The following is a 19,248-nucleotide window of genomic DNA, read 5'->3' as shown; positions in this document are numbered from 1 at the left end:
TTGGACAAGAGATCCACAGCCTCAAAAGGGATCTGCTAATCTGAGCCCACATGAATAACCCTATAAAGTAAGTAACTCCAAACAACCAAGTTGCCTCTTATTGTTTCTTCTTTTCTTTCTATAAAACCAAACTCCTAGGCAGGTGTAGTAGTAAAAGGAGCCTGTATACTCAGCACTTGGGAAAGCAGAGGCAGAAGATGGTGAGTTCCAACGTGCTTGGGAAACACAGATGAGAACCTGTCCTAAAAAGGCCCAAACCAAACAAACAAAAACATGAGAACACTCATTTTATTTTACAGGGTGAAGGGTCGCCCAACCCCAGATTCACAAGGTCAATTATGACTAAATTTGTTACATTTGCCTTTGGCAAGAATTGGAAAGCCTTATGGATTCTCAAAATGCACCTGTGAGTTTCATCACTTCTCATCCCTTTAAAAACACATCTGGGCCCCCATCCCTATCAGCAACAGTAGGCAGAGGCCAATCAATCTGTAGGCAGCTCAGCTCATACCCCATCTTGCCCAGAGTCAAGAGGTGAGTGTCTAGGAGGTGGGGCTCCTTCTCTGGGCTCATTTCATCGGCATGAGGGAGTCATGGAAAAAACCCTGGCTATGGACTGGAGTGGGGAGGGGTCTCCTGTTTAGTGTGCTTTAACATGGGAGCCTCTGAGTGGTATCATGACTTTAGGTTCCGGCCCCTTTTCCTGATAGTCCCCACACCACCCAGTCTGGCCCCTCAAGCCTAATGTCCTCCTCATCTGACTCGACTCCTCCAGAGGCTGGCCCAGGTTGGACGCTCAGTGAGAAAGAGCAGGCCTGCAGGCCACAGTCAGGTTTCGGGGTAGCAGGTGGGCCGGACAGGACAGCTTGAGTACCATAACCTCCGGGTTGCATCCCCAGCCAGGAGGGTGAGTGGACTCACCAAAGCTGCAAAGACCGATTCCGGGCGCGCCGGCAGCAGCAAATCACTACAGCAACGCTGGCCTCGGCCTCGCGGGACTGGCTCTTGCCTCTTGAATCCCGACGTCAGGGGCGGGGTCTGGATCCTCCTCTAGTCCGTGGTAATTGGCAGCACTGGGCCCCCGCGCGGACCCATCACCATAGCAACGAGAGCCTCCCGGGGCGCAGAGCTCTGTACCGCCTGCTCTGAGACTTCCGGACTCCACTGGAGCGCCCAGGCTCACCATGACAACCAGGGCGGTGACGATCAGGCGGGGCCAGTGAGTGAAGCCTGGTCTCTCAGGATGGACTCTGGGTCAGGGTGAGGGGGTGAAGGGTTGGCTGGAGGTTTACTCTGGCTATCTTGGTGGGCCGGGTTGTGACAATCCCCAAGAGGAGTCTTGGTATTGGATTGAAGCCCAGCATCCTCCCCGTGGCAAGGGAAGGGCCTACCTCATGCCTACAATCTGCCTGCCTTACCGCATCAGTTTGAATTTAATGCTATTTGGAAATCATGTGCCTGGCTTCTGGCACTCATGCTGAAAACAAAACAAAACAAAACAAAAACAAAAACAAAACAAAAAAAAAACAAAAAAACAAAAAAACCAACCAAACAAACAAACAAAAAAACCCAAACCAATTTCCTCCATTAATGGATGTTTAAAAGATGACTCAAGTTACTGGGCTCCTTCGAGCTAGTTTCTGTTGAAAAGCGAGGTGTGGGGTACAGGCTGTATTCCAGAGACTTTAGAACTCTTACCAGACACTCCCTCCTCCAAGAAAACTACAAAGCTTCATTCCAAAAGATTTGCCTAGTGAGTTAGAAATAGAAGTGAACCCAGATTTTCTGACTCCCAGCCTAGCGGTGTTCACCACACGTTCCTAAAATAAAACTAGGGCAGTCTTTAGAGAGACACTTTAGGACTTGATCCTCTGAAGGACAGCAGCAGGTAGACTTGTAAATATAGTATGAGACCTTTGGTAGATCTATTGCAATCATCTTTAATGCAACAACAGGATATGTCCTGGAGACTGATGCTTCTACTTGATGTCTTGGTTAAAGAGTTTCACTGTTCACAGTTCAGACTTAAAGGGTCTTCATACCTCCAAACCTCAGTTTACTTATCAGATGGCCCATCATTGAGGATGATGTTGCTGGAGACTTGGTTTCTTTTAGCATAGATATAATAGAAAGTAGACATGGGTATGTGCAGGCAAGACTCTAATGAGTTTATGACTAGGGAGTGGAAATGGGAAAGGACCGATAGATCACCTCCCCCCATTTGGAACAAAATGACATATATGCTTATATCTGTTTGCTAGGGTGGGTTAGCCACAAATAGTCATGACCATGCTGGCAAAGCCCAGCTGCAATGTTTTTTAAAATTGTTTGTGGCAAGCCCTCATGTAGTCTAGGAGAAACTCGAAGTTTCCATGTTAATGGCCCTGACCACCTTTATCCTGTTGCCCCCACTCCCCACATGATAGGATAATAGGCATCTGTACCATGTGCCTAGTGTCTTCATGTATATAAGGACATGAGTGTGGGGGTGGTAACTACGGGATTCTAGGTGTTTAAGTTGTAGCAGCTATTGGAGAGATCAGAAAGGCAGAAGACCATCTCCCACAATCAATCTCCATGCAGGGACAGAAAGAGTGTCACCCAAAGGTTAAGGCTGCCCCATCTTTTCATCCCTTCCCAATCACCCATCCAGATATTCATAGACCCCAAGAAGCAGTCTTTGTCAAAAGTAGCCTTCCAATCCCTGAAAAGTAATCTAACACTTGTTATTATAACCCATAACCAGGGGTGCTCTCTAAAGCAAGCCAGTGGGAAACTATATTAAATGTGTGATATCTGATCATCATTGTTGACAAGGTTGAGAATTACCCCTAGGTAGACACCTCTGACTGTGTCTGTAGGGACGTTTTTCAGGGAGTTTTGACTGACAAGAGAATACCCATCATGTCTATGAGTTGAGTACCAGGTGGGCGCCAGCCTTCGGCGCTCCTACCTGCTTCCTGTTCCAGCAAGTTAGGAGATGGTGAAGAGTCACAGCTGAGAGTCACTTTAGCCATCCCTTCCCATAGTGATAGACTGTATCTTCAATACACGAGCTGAAATAAATAATAATCCCTCAGCTTGCTTTTTGTCAGATTATTTTGTCATACTAACAAGTATCCACTGCACCCAAATATGTGACCTCTCTCATCTAGTCTACAGAGCGAGTTCCAGGACAGGCTTCAAATCTACAGAGAAACCCTGTCTCGAAAAACAAAAAACAAAACAAAACAAAAACCAAAAGCATGCAAAACGGAGACCCAAAGCATGCAAAATACACAGCAAAGAGAAGGGCCTAAATAAGTCATTTTCTTTCCCATCAGTACCATAAAGGCGAGTAGTCTTTGTTCTATGTAGTAACATTGTTAAAATATTATTGTTCTTCCATTCTCTGCTGGGCTTAGCCCCAGGCTTTTTGCGCCTGCGCATTGGTCCTCTAAGGCGATGACCAGAAAGCGCAGACGCTGGCAGTCTCCTAGCAACCAGGTCGCTTGGGAATGGAATGAGCGCTCTGGCTGGCAGAGACCAGGACTAAAGCAAGTGAGGCAGCTGCAGCGGGTAGGTATCTGGCATAGGACATGGGGTGCTTCCTGACCTACCCAGTTCCGTTCACGGGGCTCACGCTCCCATACCCTGGGTCTCGCGGCTGGATTCTTGTAGTGTGTGCCCTTTACGGGAGGGCAGCCCCTGTCCTAGGACCATGATTCCCTGGAGTGGAGCCCATTTCAGAGATGGCTGCCACCTTCCCAGCCTGGCCCCTTTTCTTCCCTTCTTGGCTGGTACCAGAGTCTGGCTTGTCGTTTACTTCTAGAACTTCCTCTCTTGCCACTAAATGCAATAGTGATCAAATAACCACAACCAATACAGTTCAAGTTCTGTTGGCCTGGCTCTTGGGTCTCAGTTAAATCACAACACTGGAAGTGCAGGAAGGTAGCACTGTTATTACTTAATTTTCTAACTGCAGAGACACACTGGAGGGAATGACTTGCCAAAGGTAACCCATAGCCTGGACTCTGGACTATATCCCGAGAGAGAGAGAGAGAGAGAGAGAGAGAGAGAGAGAGAGAGAGAGAGAGAGAGAATAAAAAAATCATTCTTTAACCTTCATCCCTCCTTTCAAATATGTCCTATGCATGTGAATATGTGTCTTTGACATGAAAGAGCAAGACCTCTGTTTGAAAAGCTTCTAGCTTTATCAACTCCCTAGCCAACATATATTTCCTTATAAATGTGGATGACTCTTTATTGAGTGGTTTAGTTAGGTGCCAGTTAGGTATTAGTCATGGCTGCCACTAGTTAAGCAGGGTCATCAAAGGAGACACCATCTTAGTTTTTGCTTGGCTGTTTTTCTTCTTGGTGCCTGTGACCAAGGTACCCATCTATCAAGTATCCCAAGCAGTTCCTTCTGTCATTAAGGACTGAGATTTGCAGTTTGGGTTACTTACCTGTGCCGTGACCTTGAGATATTTCACCAGCTTCTGTGTGCTCATCGGTAAATCAAAGTGAAAGTATCCACCTGTGTTTGTCTTCACAGGCAGTTTTGGGCTGAGTTGGCTGTCTTCTACATGATAATAGTAATAACGACAGGTTTTTAATTAATTATTTTTTTCTTTTATTAGTGGTTTCTACAGAGTTTTTAGAGCCCTTTGTCAGGTCTGGAAAGATGGCTCATGCCCGGATCTCCATGTACATGCCTCCTGACATTGACCCCACAAAGGCTGCCATTGCTTATGGCTGTCGAGCCTTGCCCAAGCTTAATGAGGAGCTGCGATCAGAGACTCTCCTGACAAGGCAGAAAGCCCTAGTAGCTCTGTGTGACCTCATGCACGATCCTGAGTATGTCTACGAGGCCATCAACATAGGTGAGAATTGGGGTGTGGCTCAGACATTGGATGGTGTCAATAGAAGAGTTGCTACTTATTAAGTCTGATTTCAGGCCATCAGTACCCCTAAGTGCAATACTACCTGCAAGAGAGAGAACATTTTCAATCTACAGATGTGAAAAATGAGTGTTAGGAGATCAGCATGAGTCTAAGGTTGCCTAACTGAAAAATTCAAAAGGAGGGGCTGGAGAGATGGCTCAGTGATTAGGAGCACTTGCCACTTTTGCAGAGGACGTGAGTTCAGATCCTAGTACTCAGATCAGAGAGCCCACAACTGTCTACAACTTGAGCTCCAGGGCATCTGGGACTTCTGCCCCATGTGTCCCCTTGCACTCATGTGACAAACTTACTTGCAGACTCACACACCTACACATAATTTAAAATTATAAGTAAATCTTTAAACATTTAAGCAGGATCTTTATACACTAAATCTGGTACCCCCTGAATCTAGCTGATGCAAGGGCGCATGACTAGTTTGTGGAATGTCTCTTTTTTAACTTTGCTTTTTATATTTTCATTATGTGTGTGTGCCTATGGGCGGGTATGTGTTTGTGAGTGCAAGTGATGGTGGAGACCAGAAAAGGGTATCAGATCTCCGGGGCTGAAGTTATGGGTGGTTGTGAGCTGTCTGATGTGGGCACTGAGACTCGAACTCAGGGTCCTCTACAAGAGCAGCATGCATATGGCAGGTTTCCAGTCCGACCTCATGTCTCTCCTGAGATCAAAGAAATGTCAAGGGCAATTTTCTTAGCCCCAGGGCTGACTACAAGAGGAGGAACTAGTAGGAAAAATGAGGGGTTGGGAACTAAGCTCAGTGGTAGAGTGCTTGCAAGCACAAGGCCCCTGGATTCAATTTTCAATTCCAGGAAAAAAAAAAAGACAAAATAACAAAAAACAAAGATAAAAACAAAACAAAACAAACCCTAAAATTATTGGCTCACACAATGCCAGGTGTTGGTGGCACACACCTTTAATCCCAGCACTTGGGAGGCAGAGGCAGGTGGATCTCCGTGAGTTCAAGGCCAGCAGCCTGGTCTACATAGTGAGTTCCAGGACAGCAAGGGCTACATAGTGAGACCCTGTCTCAAAAAGACATGAGAGAGAGAGAGAGAGAGAGAGAAAGAGAAAGAGAGAGAGAGGAAGCGATTAATGAGATAGGCCCTGGTTGTGAACCCGCTCATCTGTGGTACTGACTTAACTCCCCCAAACCCAAAGTACAGACCCAAAGTACTTTCCTGTTGCCAAACACTGGGTCACATGTTGACTTCTGGCCAATCTGGTGGACTGGCAAATGTTCAAAAGGTTTCTTGTGTCCACAGGCTGCCTGGAGAGCCTGAAGGCCCTACTGACGGATGATGATAATCTGGTTCGGATAAAGACCACCGAGGTGCTGTACATCATGGCCACCCATAATGTAGGCAGGTGGGCAACTATTAATGAAATCCAAGGTCCCAATTAGACACTGTACTGTTCCCTTGTATGACCCCAAGTGCTTCAAATTTTATCTGTAGCTCTGGTCTCAGGTGGTACTTCTATATGCTGATGACAATTCTCTCTGCCGAACTGTTTTGGTTGTCTCTAGGGCAGCTTAACAGGATTCTGCCCCAAACCCTTTTCTTGGCACTGGGGATTAAACCCAGGGCCTGGTGCATACTACACAGATGCTCTAGCCCAGAGCTGCAGAGCTGTACTCTGGTTCTGTTCTGACTTTTAAGTTAGCTCCTGGTTCCCACCTTCCCACGCTAAAGGCAGGAAGTTCAGATCCAACATCTGCAAACACTTTGCCATTCCTAAATCCCTGGTCTTTGATCCTCACAGGGGGCGTGGCTTCATCTTCTGTCTGAATGGGTCTCACCTCTGGCTGAGACACTGAGGCATAGTGTATATATGTATAATACCTGCAAATGGTGCTCTCCTATGTCAAGTCTCATTATTTGCATTTAAGTGCTGTTTCTCCTTGCTAGTTTAGTTAGAGCCCTGGGGTGGCAGTTGGGGCAGGGGGCCTCCTCCTCACATTAGCTGAGCTCACTGTCTTGAGTAGGGAACACTAGTTGTACTTGGTATCAAAAACAGAATCCTAAGTAGGGCTATAGATCAGCGGCAGTGCACATGCCTACCACATAGAGGGTCCCTTGTTCCACCTCCAGTACTGAGAAAAAACAGCAGAACATCAGACCACCCCACCATGCCCTCTCCCTAGTCTCCTGTATAAACACCACTGTCATTGTATAGATGCCCACAGAAAAAGAAAGCAGCTTCAAGGGCAAGCTGCCAACTGTCTCAGGCTTATTTAGTGTAAACACTGACTTCAGTGACTTCAGAAAGGCTTCCTATCATACCCCAAGTGCCTCATGTTGTTTCAGAGAAATTCAAAGCCACTCCAGGCTTTGATGTTACTCCATGCTTTCAGACCCTTAGTGACCTCACTGTACCTGCTTCAGCCGATGCTGATCAAGTGCTGAGGTGGGACATGTATAGAGGATACACAGTGCCATCCTGGCCCTAATTCAAGAAGATACATCAATGCACTGGTCAGAGCAATGAGGTAGACATGGGCTCTGGCCTGCCAGGGGTGGAGTACCCCTTTCCTGTTCTGCAACCTAGCCAGATCTCTTGATCCCATTACTTTCTCCTAAGATAACCTCAGGAGAGAGGACAGTCATTGTGCTCTGGAGTTAGAGAGGGACTGCAGAGCCCCTTGACTCACCTGTGCTCTTGAGGTTGGGTTTGACTGGACACTATGAAGCTCCAGATACTGTTCTGGGGAAGCTGGAGCCTAGCTGTCCTCATATGGCTGTCAGCATGGATTCTGCGGGTCACAGCCAAGCCTAGGTTCCTGCTGGAGTCGGGCTCTTCCTCTCCTTCCCAGTTTGCTGGGATATAAGCAAATGTGCTATATGGTTCTGAGACCGCAGACAGGAGCTGGTCCTACTGACATGCCTTCCCTGACCTGAAAACTAAGCCAGAATAACTTTTTAAAGCTGCCCCTCCCGGATGTGCTCAATGTAGGGTTCTAAACGTAGTCTTTGCCCTGCACATCACAGTAGATAAGGAAGGTAAATCGTCCCAACCAAATATTGTTTGTTTCTAAATAACACTCCCAAGTTCAGAGGTGACACATCCACTCCCATGCATGTCACGCCTTTACTTTTTCTCCCTCCTTTGCTCCTTCTCCTCTCTCCCTCCTCCTTCCACCCTCCCTCCCTCCCTCCTCCCCTTCCTCCCTGTCTCCTTCCTTTTTGTGAAGATAGGCATTGAACTCTGGGAGCTTTGTATGTGCTAACCTAGTACTCTAACTGAGCTGCAACTCCAGCCCTCGGTGGTGATTTTATCACTATGGCCAGTGGCTCACCAAGCCCTAAGTGACTGTCCCAAACTTCCTGTGTTGAAACTCTTTTACTCTCACATCACACAAGTAGTGACAAGGAGGAGGAACAAGGATGGCCTCCTAGGCATGGCATCTTGGCACCTTGAGTTCTTAATTCAAGCAATATCCCGATGTTCAGGAAGCCCTGGAGAATTCTATTGCTCCTTCGTTTTGCTGGCATTCTAGCAAAGGAGCCACATTCTTTTATTTTTCCTCCCCCAATGTAATATTTTTATTAATAATTTGGGAATTTCATGGAACACACCCCAGCCACAGCCACTTCCCATTCTATCATCTCACCCCTGCCCCAAACCTGAAACAACAACAAAACAAACAAACAAAGAACCCACCAAGTTGCACACATACTCTCATTTGGAGCATGGTCAAACTCCCAGGAGAAGCCACATTCTTTACAGGCAAACGACTTTCTTACTTTTAGTTTTTCTTTATGGGTGTTTTAGCCTTTAAATGTTTTCTTGTTATCAAATATTCATTGTACAAAACCATGAATTCCATCATATTTCCAAGCAGGTATATCATGTACTTTCTTTATTCCTACCTGGTCTTGTCTCTCTATCCCTCTGTCCACTGGTCTTCCTTCTCTTCCTAAATATCCTTTTCTTAATTATTATTTATTTATTATAATCTTTTGATGCTGGGAATTCAACCCAGGGATTCATGCTAAACACATGCTTTCTGGGTGAGTTCTATCCTCAGCTTCTCTCCCTCCTACCATTTCCTCTCCTCTCCCCTCTCCTCCCCTCCCCTCCCCCTTCCCTTCCCCTCCCCCTCCTCTCCTCTCCTCTCTCTTTTTCTCTTCTCTCCTCTCCTTCTCTTCCCTTCTTTTTCCCTCCTTGTTGTATTGCTCAGCCTAGCCCACAAAACTGGGTAACAAGTGTTCCTCTTGTCATAGCCCCTTTGAATTGGGACCAAGAAGCATGCCAGCCCAGTTTGCAAAGCATGCCTGGCATAGAATGGATCATGGGGGAGGAATGGAGGAAACCCAGCAGCTCTGGAATGGGTGTATCCTGCCACCATTATCTTTTTCCAGAACAGTGCAAATCTTTCTAAGAATAAAATTTCATCAGTGTCACAGTGCAATAACTGGCTGGACATGTCCCTTGTGCTAGATATCTAGTGAAGAGCTTCACACATGACTTTAATCTATTCCTGAACCCACCCCAACAGATGTGACCTCAGGAGACTCCTTTGCAGACACTGTTGTCTACTTAAAAGATATGACTCATAATCAAGGGATAAATTTCTTTAAATTTCTCATTTAAGTAAAAATGCAAATGGCAAGACATTTGCCATTCCCTGTGTGAGACCCAGTCTATTTCTAGGATATGGGTCCATCAGGTGGTGTTTTCTATTGACTTTTCTGTTTAAACTACCAGTTTGATTTGCAGTATGCTTCTATGCTTCTCAAAAGCACACTAAGATCAAAATGACACCATTGAAATAATCTGCATACAAAAATGTAGACTATCTTACAGTCGTCTCACTTAAAAAAAAAAAGAGACTCATTTGAGATTTTACATAGCATTCATTTTTTTTCAAGAGGAAATAAAAACAATTCTTTATCTAAGTGGCTTATCTACTTCTTAATTAACTTGCATATCATAACAAGCATAGAGGGCAGCCATGGGTCTGGAGGGAAGCAGAGTTGAGAGAGGACAAGAGAAGCAGGAAGGGCTGGGAAGAGCCTGGGGGTGCCAGGCCTGTAAAATCTCTCCGTGGGAGCTAGAGCAGTAGAACGGTGGTCAGCTTAGCTTCACTATGTAGCTTCACTATGAAAGCAGGATGGGTTACAGGTTTCTGCTGCCTTGTGCCATTTCACAGTCAGTGAATCTGATGCTCTAAATGGTGAAAAGAATCCAGATCCAGGTTAGTGGAAACCTGAGACACTGCTCAAAAGTGGGAGGGCTGTGATTCTTGACACTCCATAAGCCACAGTGCTTTGCATTTATGACCTCCCAGGTTTCTAGAATGTGGCAGAGATAGCATGGCTTTCAGCAGGGTCACTGACCTGATCTTATCTGAACCTCTTCAGAGATCGTACTATAGAGTTATAGCAATAAAAAAAAAACAGACACATTGGTCAGTTGAATAGAATTGAGAACCCATATGTCAGCACATACTCCTACAGTCATCTGGTTTTTGACAAAAAAAAAAAAAAAAAAAAAAAAAAAAAAAAAGCCAAAAATATACATTGGAGAAAAGAGCATCTTCAACAAAATGGTGCTAGTCAAACTAAATAGCTATGTGTAGAAGAGTGAAACTATAGCTTTATTTCCTACCTAGCACAAAACTCCAAATGGATCAAGGACTTTTACTAAGGTCTTGATACCCTGAATCTGGTAGAAAAAGTAGGGAATATTCATGGGGGATGTCCTTCTTTGTATGTTTATCTTATTGGTTGATGAATAAAACACTGTTTGACCAATGAGGCAGGAAGATAGGTGGGATGAGGAGATAAGGAGACTTCTGGGAAAGGTGGGCAAAGGAAAACCACGAAACAGTTGCTATGTAAAGACTGGGAAGAAATGACCCACCAGGGGTTCTCCAGTAAGATAAGACCACGTGGAAATACACAGATTAATAGAAATGGGTTAATAATTAAGACAAAGCTATCCAATAAGAAGCCCTAGCCATCAGCCAACAGCTTTATAATTAATATAAGTCTCTGTGTGCTCATTTGAGGCTGAAGCAGCAGGACGTGGCAGGACAAGAGAATCTCCTGCAACAGAATATACTTGAACTCATTGGCATAGGAAAGGAATTTCTGAACAGGACACTGACAGTATAGGCACTCAGGCCAATAATTAATAAACGGGACCTCATGAAACTGAAGAACTTCTATGTAGCAAAGAAAACTGCCATTTAACCGAGGGAGAAGTCTACAGAATGGGAGAAATTATTTACCAGTTATATCATCCATATCTAAATCATACAAAGAACCCCCCAAAATAAACTTCAGAAAAACAACCCAGTTAAAAACAAGGCATGAAACTAGTTAACTAGAGAGTTACCAAAAGAGGAAATACAGATAGCTGGGAGATATTTTCAACCATATTCATCATGCTCTGCTATCAGAGAAATGCATATTAAAATTACTTTGAGATTTCAACTTATTCCTGTCAGAATAGCTAAGATTTAAAAAAAAAAATAAAATGATGACAAATGTTAGCATGGAAAGAATACTTCACAGCTAGTGGGAGTGCAAACTGGATGCAGCCACTATGGAAATCAGTGTGGCAGTTCCACAGAAAGCTAAAAATAGAGCTAACACACAATCCAGCTATGCCACTCTTGAGCACATGCTCAAAGGACTGTGTATCCTACTGTAGAGACAACTGATCAACCATGTTCAGTGCCGCTCTATTCACAATATCTGGGAAGTAGAAACAACCCAGATAACCACAAACTGATGAATGGATAATGAAAATGCAGTGTATTTACACAACAGAAGATCATTCAACTGTTAAGACAAATGAAACTGTGTCTTGAGAGATGGCTTAGTGGTTAAGAATACTTGTTGGTCTTGCAGAGAACCTGGGTTTGTTTCTCAGCACCCACGTGGTAGCTCCAGTTCCAATATTTCTTCTGACTTCTTGGGCATCAAGTACACATGTGATACATACACATACACACAAGCAAAAAGGCCCATAACACATAAAATAGATAAATCTTAAAAAAAGAAGAAGAAAAAATGAAATAATCTTCTGATGTCTAAACCCATCTTCCCTTCTTTAGAACTGGCTTCTTAGAACATAATGTCATCCTATCCCTGTCACTCCTGCTGAATGATCACCAGACAGTCTGCCGGGAGAATCTACACCAGGCATACAAGCATCTGGCTCAGCTGCCTGAAGGTATGGTTACATCCCACATGGGATCTGGTATACTATTACCCATGGTTTTCCCCTCCAGGTCAGTTTGTGCAAGGCCACAGATCACAGTCTTTGATACTTTTTTTTTCTTTTAAAAATGACCTTGGGGTGGGGCATAGTAGTGTGCAACCTGTACTTCTAGCTACTCCCAAGGCTGAGCACAGAGGAGGATCAGCCTGGAAGGCAAGAGTAAGACTGTCTCAAAACCATAGTGGTAGCAACAAAGTTACCTCTTTTGTTAAAATATGACAAAAAGTTGGGAGTGTAGCTCAGACATAGGAAAAAGACCCTGAGTTCCATTCACTTCTAAAAATTCAAATCAGTGAATATTTGGTTAACTTGTAACAAATGAAAACAAATAAAAAGCCTTGTAGCCTGTTTCCAACACTCCAAGCCTTTCCACAGTCCCCATTGTGGGTTCCTCTTCCTTAGGGTGACTCCTGCAGTTTGTAAGGCCATATGCTGGGTTGTCTGGTATATTTCTTTTCTTTTGGGAGTACTGGTTTTGAACCCAGGCTTCACATGTGCTGACCAAGACTCCATCATGGAGTTTGCATTCCTAGTTTAGTTTATGACTCTAAGTTTTATGAAAATGAGACTATCCAGTCTATACTATTTCAGTTTTAGGTGCTTTCATTTAGTGTTTCATTTCTGGATCATAAATGATTCTTTGAAGGTTAGGATTTGCATTAAGTGGGAATACTCAAATTTCTCTATTCTGCTGCTGAGGGAACATAAATACAGCCCAAATACTCTTTGTACCCTTCCTCGTCATCTCCCTTGAGTCACTAACAAGTTGTTGACAATAACCCTGCAATATGTATATAGTTTTTTTGCCATAGATATGGCATATAAAATGTATATATATATATATATGTATATATTAACATATTTTAAGTCTGTGTTAAGTGGGTCTTGCTGTATGTATCCCTTTGCAACTTAGAAATACCCAAGAAATAATATTATAATTTTGAAAATTATTACTGTATACATGATGTATTTCTCTTTACACGCAGCATCATAGTTGTTGATGGTTGTGGTGGTGGTGGTGTATGTGTGTGTGTGTGTGTGTGTGTGATGACTTGTGTGTGGAGGGTAGAGGGCAATTTCTGAACTTTTGGGAGTTGTTTCTTTTCTTCCACCTTGTAGAGATAAGGTTTGGTTTGTTCCTGCTGCTGTCCCGCATACTCCAGGCTAGCTGGCCTGTGAACTTGGCCAATTCTGGTTCCACCTTCTGTTTTGCCTTTGGGATGCTGGGATAACAGATGCCTGCTAGCTGTATCCATGTTTTAAAAACATGGATTCCAGGATAGAACTCAGGTCACCAGGATCTGGTGGCAAGCCACCTCACTGGCCCTAATATAATTCTGAAATGTACCCATCTTGTATTGAAAGGTCTTGTACTCTCCTGTACTCTTTTGTTATTTGGATATATAATTTTGGGTTTTTTTTTGTTTGTTTGTTTTGTTTTTTTGAGACAGGGGTTCTCTGTGTAACAGCTCTAGCTGTCCTGGAACTCACTTTGTAGACCAGGCTGGCCTTGAGCTCAGAGATCTGGCCTCCCAAGTGTTAGGATGGAAATTGCGCCCCATCATGACCAGCTCTTGAGTGTATTGTGACATGTCTCCATGTTGGCTGTTTCCACTTCTGGGCTGCAGAAGGAATGAGTTATGTATATCTCTGCACAGACCTTTCTAGTCCACGAGAGGGATGCCCCTAGAGTCTGCTAGGGAAGATGATTCTGGCCTCAGATGCATGCCTAACTTCACCTTTGCAGGATATCAGAACTGCTTCCCAGCCTCCCCTTCCCCAGCCAGTGGCATCCTTGTCAGTTAGATCAATGGTATGCTGTGTAAGATCATTGCTGTATGTTGTTGTCCATGGGTGTGACCGGTGAGGATGAAAATCTTTCTGCTTGCCATTACCTCAGGCTCCTCTCTGCCCAGTGCCTCTGGGGAGCTGGGATCCATCCATTCAATTAGTTCTTTTACTTCTTGTTAACCTGAAGTTGTTGTCCTAGATCCCAAGTGTTTGTTGATTGCCTGCATTGATAATATCATTTTTTCCTGGACTGCTTGGGTAGTATAATGGTTAATCTCCATTGCCAACTCAATGCGATCTAGAATTGTGTAGAAAATGGGCTCTGGGTATGTGGATGAGGGACTGTTACATGGGGTGGGAAGACCCATCCATTGTGTGTGACATCATGCCCTGGGCTGGGATCCTGAAGAAAAGGAGAAAGTGAGCTGAACACATGTATTGGTCACACACTCTGCTTTCTGACTGGGAATGTGATGTTGATAGCTGCCTCAAATTCCTGCTGCTGGGACTTTCGTGTAATGGACTATTCCTGGATCTGTGAGCCAAATAAACCTTTCCTTCCTTAAACTGCTTTCGTCAAGAGTATTTTTATCACAGCGATGGGAAAAGTATCCGAGATAGGTAGCTTCTCATTATTTGTTCATCTGTTGACCCTGAAGTTCTTCATTTGGAAGTCAGTCTCACCAGCTTTTACTTTGTGCTTTGCCCTGAGGTGAGAGATTGCTACAAAAGATGGGCCCGTTTCTCCTGAGCTCTTGAAGACATCCTGCCAGGTTTTCTAGGAAATAGGAGCCTTTATTTTTCACTTTTAGCTTGTTAAAGGTTGTGCCCTGAATGGAGCTTTGCCCATCTTCTCTCTAGACCTTACCAATAAATAAACGCCAGGATTCTGAAAGCTCTGGTGTACCAGGTTCACTTGGATGTTCCTCATCTTCCTGTAGAACCCAAACAACACAGAGTAGGGAATCTATTGTGCTGACAAGCCCACACAAGCCTTTCTGGAGCTCCTGGCACCAGCTCTTTGTCACAGGTCTTGGTGGGTACTGACCATTGTGGATGAGGTCCCCAGAAAGGAGGCCAGGGCAGCCTGGTGGAGGAATTGGCATCAAGGATTGCGGTGGTGACTGGGAAAATGGACAGAAGGAGGGAGGCATCTTGGGGTCACTGGGGTGCTGTGGCTTTTGGGTTTGCTGGTATGGCTGTATCTCACATGGTGTCCTAGTTGGACTTCTGGGTGGGGCATGGACTTCGGCTTTGGCATTTCACTTATAAGTATGTGACTTTGGGCAGTAGCTAGTTGGTGGGAGCCTGTATAGCTTGTCTGGGTGCTCAGATAGCTTGCATGGTCTGTTATGGGGCTTCCGGTCCAGGGGCACATTGGAAGGTTTTCCTTTTTTTAACCATGGCACTCTTGGTGCCTGATGCTCCTTGGCATGACTAGTGCCTGGTCTCTAGAGTGTCTTGTATGTAGCTAATATTGTTTACTAGAAGGTTTTTTTCCCTTCTCAATCCTTGGGACTACCAAGGTCTGACTTGTTCCCAGAATAGCCAGCAGGGGGTGCTGCAGGACTAGGGCCTGTCCCAGTGACTGGCTTCTCATGTCCTAAGGGGTTCTTGACCTGTTTGTTATAAGAAGAGAAACCAAAATAGAAGCGATAAATGCCACTAAGGGACTGCCAGGCCAGGTTCCCCGGAAACTGGTGGCCTTGAGTGCCCACCCAGGATCCTCTTTTGTTTCAGGCACTCACTGGGTATCTAGGTGAGTTTAGTCTGGTCCTTTCTCATGTAACTCCCTCCTGTTGAACATGGCTTTAGAAGCTGGCCCAGATATAGTAGTGGCAGTATAATTTACTGTCTCTGGCCCTGATGTGTGCTGCCTGGTCTTGGTTCAGGCCCTGGTGGTCATGCAGGTACCCTTTCTAACCAGAAGTACTCACAAATAGCCAGTGATGGAGTACAACCTCCATCTGTGGAAATCACTCCCTGGTTTCAGAGTTTAGATCTCAGTGGGGGGCAGAGGGCACCACAGGAAGATGTCTGCATGCGGTTTTGAACCTGGCAAGGTTAAGATGCTGCAGGGAGCTTCCCTGGAGTCATATTATCTGGGCTTGACTGAGATCTGGGAAGCTGTTTCCACAGGGAGCTGATCCTGCGGGGACCGGCTAATCCCTAAGTAAAGGGCTGCTGGAGAAACTTTCCCGTCATTAGGATACCTCAGTCCCAGGCAGGCCACCCTTGTTCTTCTGCAACATCTGCCCATTTCCTGGTGGCCTGTGAGCTACTCTAGGAAGCCCTCACTCCTCTTTCATCTGACACCACCACACCCATGTCCTTAAGCTGACTGTCCAAGCTGCTCCTGATCCTGGCCTTAGCTAGGATAATGCCTGGGTACAAGGATCTATTTGGTTTATGAGCTTGCTGCTGTCATTAGTTTCTGGGTAGCCCTTCCTCTCTACTGCCTGGCACCTCCAGCAGGACAGATCTGTTACCTGACTAGCCCCTGTCAAGACTGACCAGGGTCTCAGAACTTACTCTCACCATCTCTTTGGGGCCAAGCAGGCTTTCTCAGCTCCTTCCGTTAGGTTTTCATAGTATCCCCTAGGGTTCACAATAGCCTATTACCAATGGAACTGCCACAGGGACTGGGTCCCCTGGAGCCACACTCTAGGCTGTGCTGGCTGGCACCTGGTGCAGGAACTAGCCCAGTCCCGAAGCTCTCTGTCTGTGAGACGAGTCCTCCAGGCTATCACCCAGCCTCTAGTGGCTGCTCATCCTCATGGTGTAGTGCTGTCCTCCATGACATCAGCCTATGTACCCGCTGGGCCCACTCTGCCCATTGGTCTTGGGTGTCTGCTGTTATCTAGGGCCTAGACAGACCACATACAAGCTTTTTTTTGGGGCTGTAGAATGGCCAAGTTATTTGCTATGCTGTTTGGTGGTGGGAAGTTGTCCCCTCTTAGGGTCCCTACCTCTGTGTATACAGGCATATGTGTGGGTGGAGCCATAGATATCCTTGGGGTTTAGTCCTTGGCAACTGTCCATCTTGTTATTTTGATATAGGGTATTTTACTGGGATGTTGGCTAGGCTGGCTAATAAGCTCCATGGACATGTCTATTTCCACCTCCCCAGTACTGGGATTACAAACCCTCACCACAAACTTCTCATGTGAATGCTGAGAGTTGAACTCTGATCCTCATGCTTGAACAGAAAGAACCTTATCAACTGAGCCATTTTCCCAAGCTGTTTTCTTCATTTGTAAAGCAGAACCAACCATCTGAACTTCTTAGGAGTGGGGTGCAGAGCACAGCTATTGAGGGCAGCCAGCATCACTGTAATTAACCACCACGGCTGCCCTGCATCAGTGACCGCACAAGCCAATGAGAAAGGTGGTAGTCCTGGATGGTCTTGGGAGAGAGGCTAGACAGTACCCACAGAGGGCGGGCCAGTCCCTTCAGCTATCATCATCAGCTTCTCACTTATTTCCTTTGTAAGTCCTGCTACCAATTTCCCTGCCAAAGCTGACTATTGGTATTTATCTTGTAGGCCTCTCCTGGGCCTCTTAGAGTCAGCCTGTGCCCTTAGGGGAAGATGGGTCAGAGAGTACCCTGCAGATGAATCAGTGGAACTTGCTATATCATACTGACCTGAATTAGTGGAATCTGTGCATACTGACCTGGAGTGGGTGAACATGGGGAGGTGGGGGCATGGGGAGAGATAAAACCTTCAGGCAGGGCTGAGGTGGAGAGAAGCTTTCTAGGACTGTGAGGTTGGAAGGCAAAGGGAAGAAGGGAATCACCACAGGTGAACTGTAATGGTTCACTGTAAGGCCAAAGAGGTCTGTCTGGGGAGGACATGATGGCTGATAGTGATTATGAACTTACAGGATCTAGACTCTCCTAGAAGACAAGGCTCTGGACAGTCAGTATAGATTAGCTCAGCCATTGGACAAGCATGTGAAAGATTATGTAGACTGGGCAATCGGGGAGGGAAGACCCACCTTGATTCTGGGTAGCACATGCCACACACTGGGTTCTAGATGGAATACAAAGGGCAAGTGAGCACTCACGTTCCTGACCATGGATGCAATGCACCAGCTGGGCTCCTACTGTTATGACTTTCCCACCATGATGGCCTGGAATCTCACATTGTGAGCCAAAGTAAACCCCTCCTTCCTTAAGTTGCCTTTCTCGGTTATTTTAACCATAGCAACAGGACAAGTAACCAATAAAGGGCTCGGGAGGGATCAAGAGAAGGTGTCCATGGGGCTCCAGAGGAGTGCCATTTCCTGGGTCAGACCTCCTCTGCTCCCTGCACACACCAAGGGAGGCAGACGCTTTCATTTTCCTTTCAGCCGTGTATTTTTAGTTAAAGACGCTCACAGTGAAATTAGTTTTCTGTTTCACAGTTGGTATTGAAAGCACAAAGGATTTCTCAGTGACTTACAGTCAAACATTTTATCTCCTTAAACAAAAGGCCCCTTGGGTTTTTACCATTGGTGACACGGGGACATGCAAAGGAGATTCCCACATAGGTAGGAGGGTGGGTGGACCAGAGACCCAGGTCTGTGTGTCTGTACCTTAGAGAGACCCAGGTCTGTGTGTCTGTACCTTAGATCTGAGCACATTTGTGTGGATGTCGGTTGCCCTACGTTCAGGGTTCTGTCAGGAGTTCTCCTTGGAGGAAGCAGTTTTGGGGTGATCCTGTGCATCCCCCCTCCTGGATTCCCACCCCATCGACATGCAGTGCAGGGTGGGGATCCAAGCACCCTCTCCCGTGTTCCCCATAAAGAACAGCGAGTTGAACTGACTTGAGAGAACCCTCCAATTGCTTGATTCCTGACCTTAATTTTAGGATGCCTTCCTGACTAAGGTGGTCACCACTGGCCACGTGCAGAGGTGCTGAGTATTACTGGAATTCTAAGGAGTCTTACCGTACTTGAAACAGGCCCTTGTTGGGCCTATCTCCATGGCCCTAAGTACCTCTAACCACAAAAACCAGCTAGTGGGCAGCCTAGGATCTGCCCTATACTTTATTCCTTCCAGAAAATCAACTCACACCCCTCAAGAGCTTATCCATGGAGTAAGGGGTCCCAGAAACAGTACAAGCAGGGACAGTGCTGGGTGGGGTCTTGGGAACAGCAGAATGGGGTTAGCACCATCATCATTGAAAACCTTCTATCCGAGGGGGCCCGGTAGTTCTATTCTCTTTTGTCGCTCCCCCCCTTAAAAGTTTATTCCTCCTCAACTTTCGTCCCAAAATGATTTTACCTGTGCATGTATATAG

At 45.7% G+C, this 19,248-nt stretch overlaps 1 protein-coding gene across 1 annotated transcript in view; it reads left to right on the top strand.

Annotated features, from left to right (window-relative positions):
• The first annotated feature begins 3,438 nt into the window (after positions 1-3,438).
• Rsph14 (radial spoke head 14 homolog) overlaps positions 3,439-19,248 on the top strand; it is a 76,115-nt gene continuing 60,305 nt past the window's right edge. Inside the window, exons 1-4 of the mRNA XM_051186902.1 lie at positions 3,439-3,558; positions 4,632-4,862; positions 6,203-6,305; positions 12,007-12,125. Of these exons, the coding sequence (XP_051042859.1) occupies positions 4,664-4,862; positions 6,203-6,305; positions 12,007-12,125 (421 nt within the window). The 5' untranslated portion in view covers positions 3,439-3,558; positions 4,632-4,663. The remainder of the gene's footprint in view (positions 3,559-4,631; positions 4,863-6,202; positions 6,306-12,006; positions 12,126-19,248) is intronic.

Source organism: Phodopus roborovskii, unplaced genomic scaffold, assembly GCF_943737965.1.
Source record: "Phodopus roborovskii unplaced genomic scaffold, PHOROB, whole genome shotgun sequence".
NCBI classification, from domain to species: Eukaryota; Metazoa; Chordata; class Mammalia; order Rodentia; family Cricetidae; genus Phodopus; species Phodopus roborovskii.
Note: the sequence above shows the minus strand (reverse complement) of the source record. Positions and strands in the feature narration are given on the sequence as shown.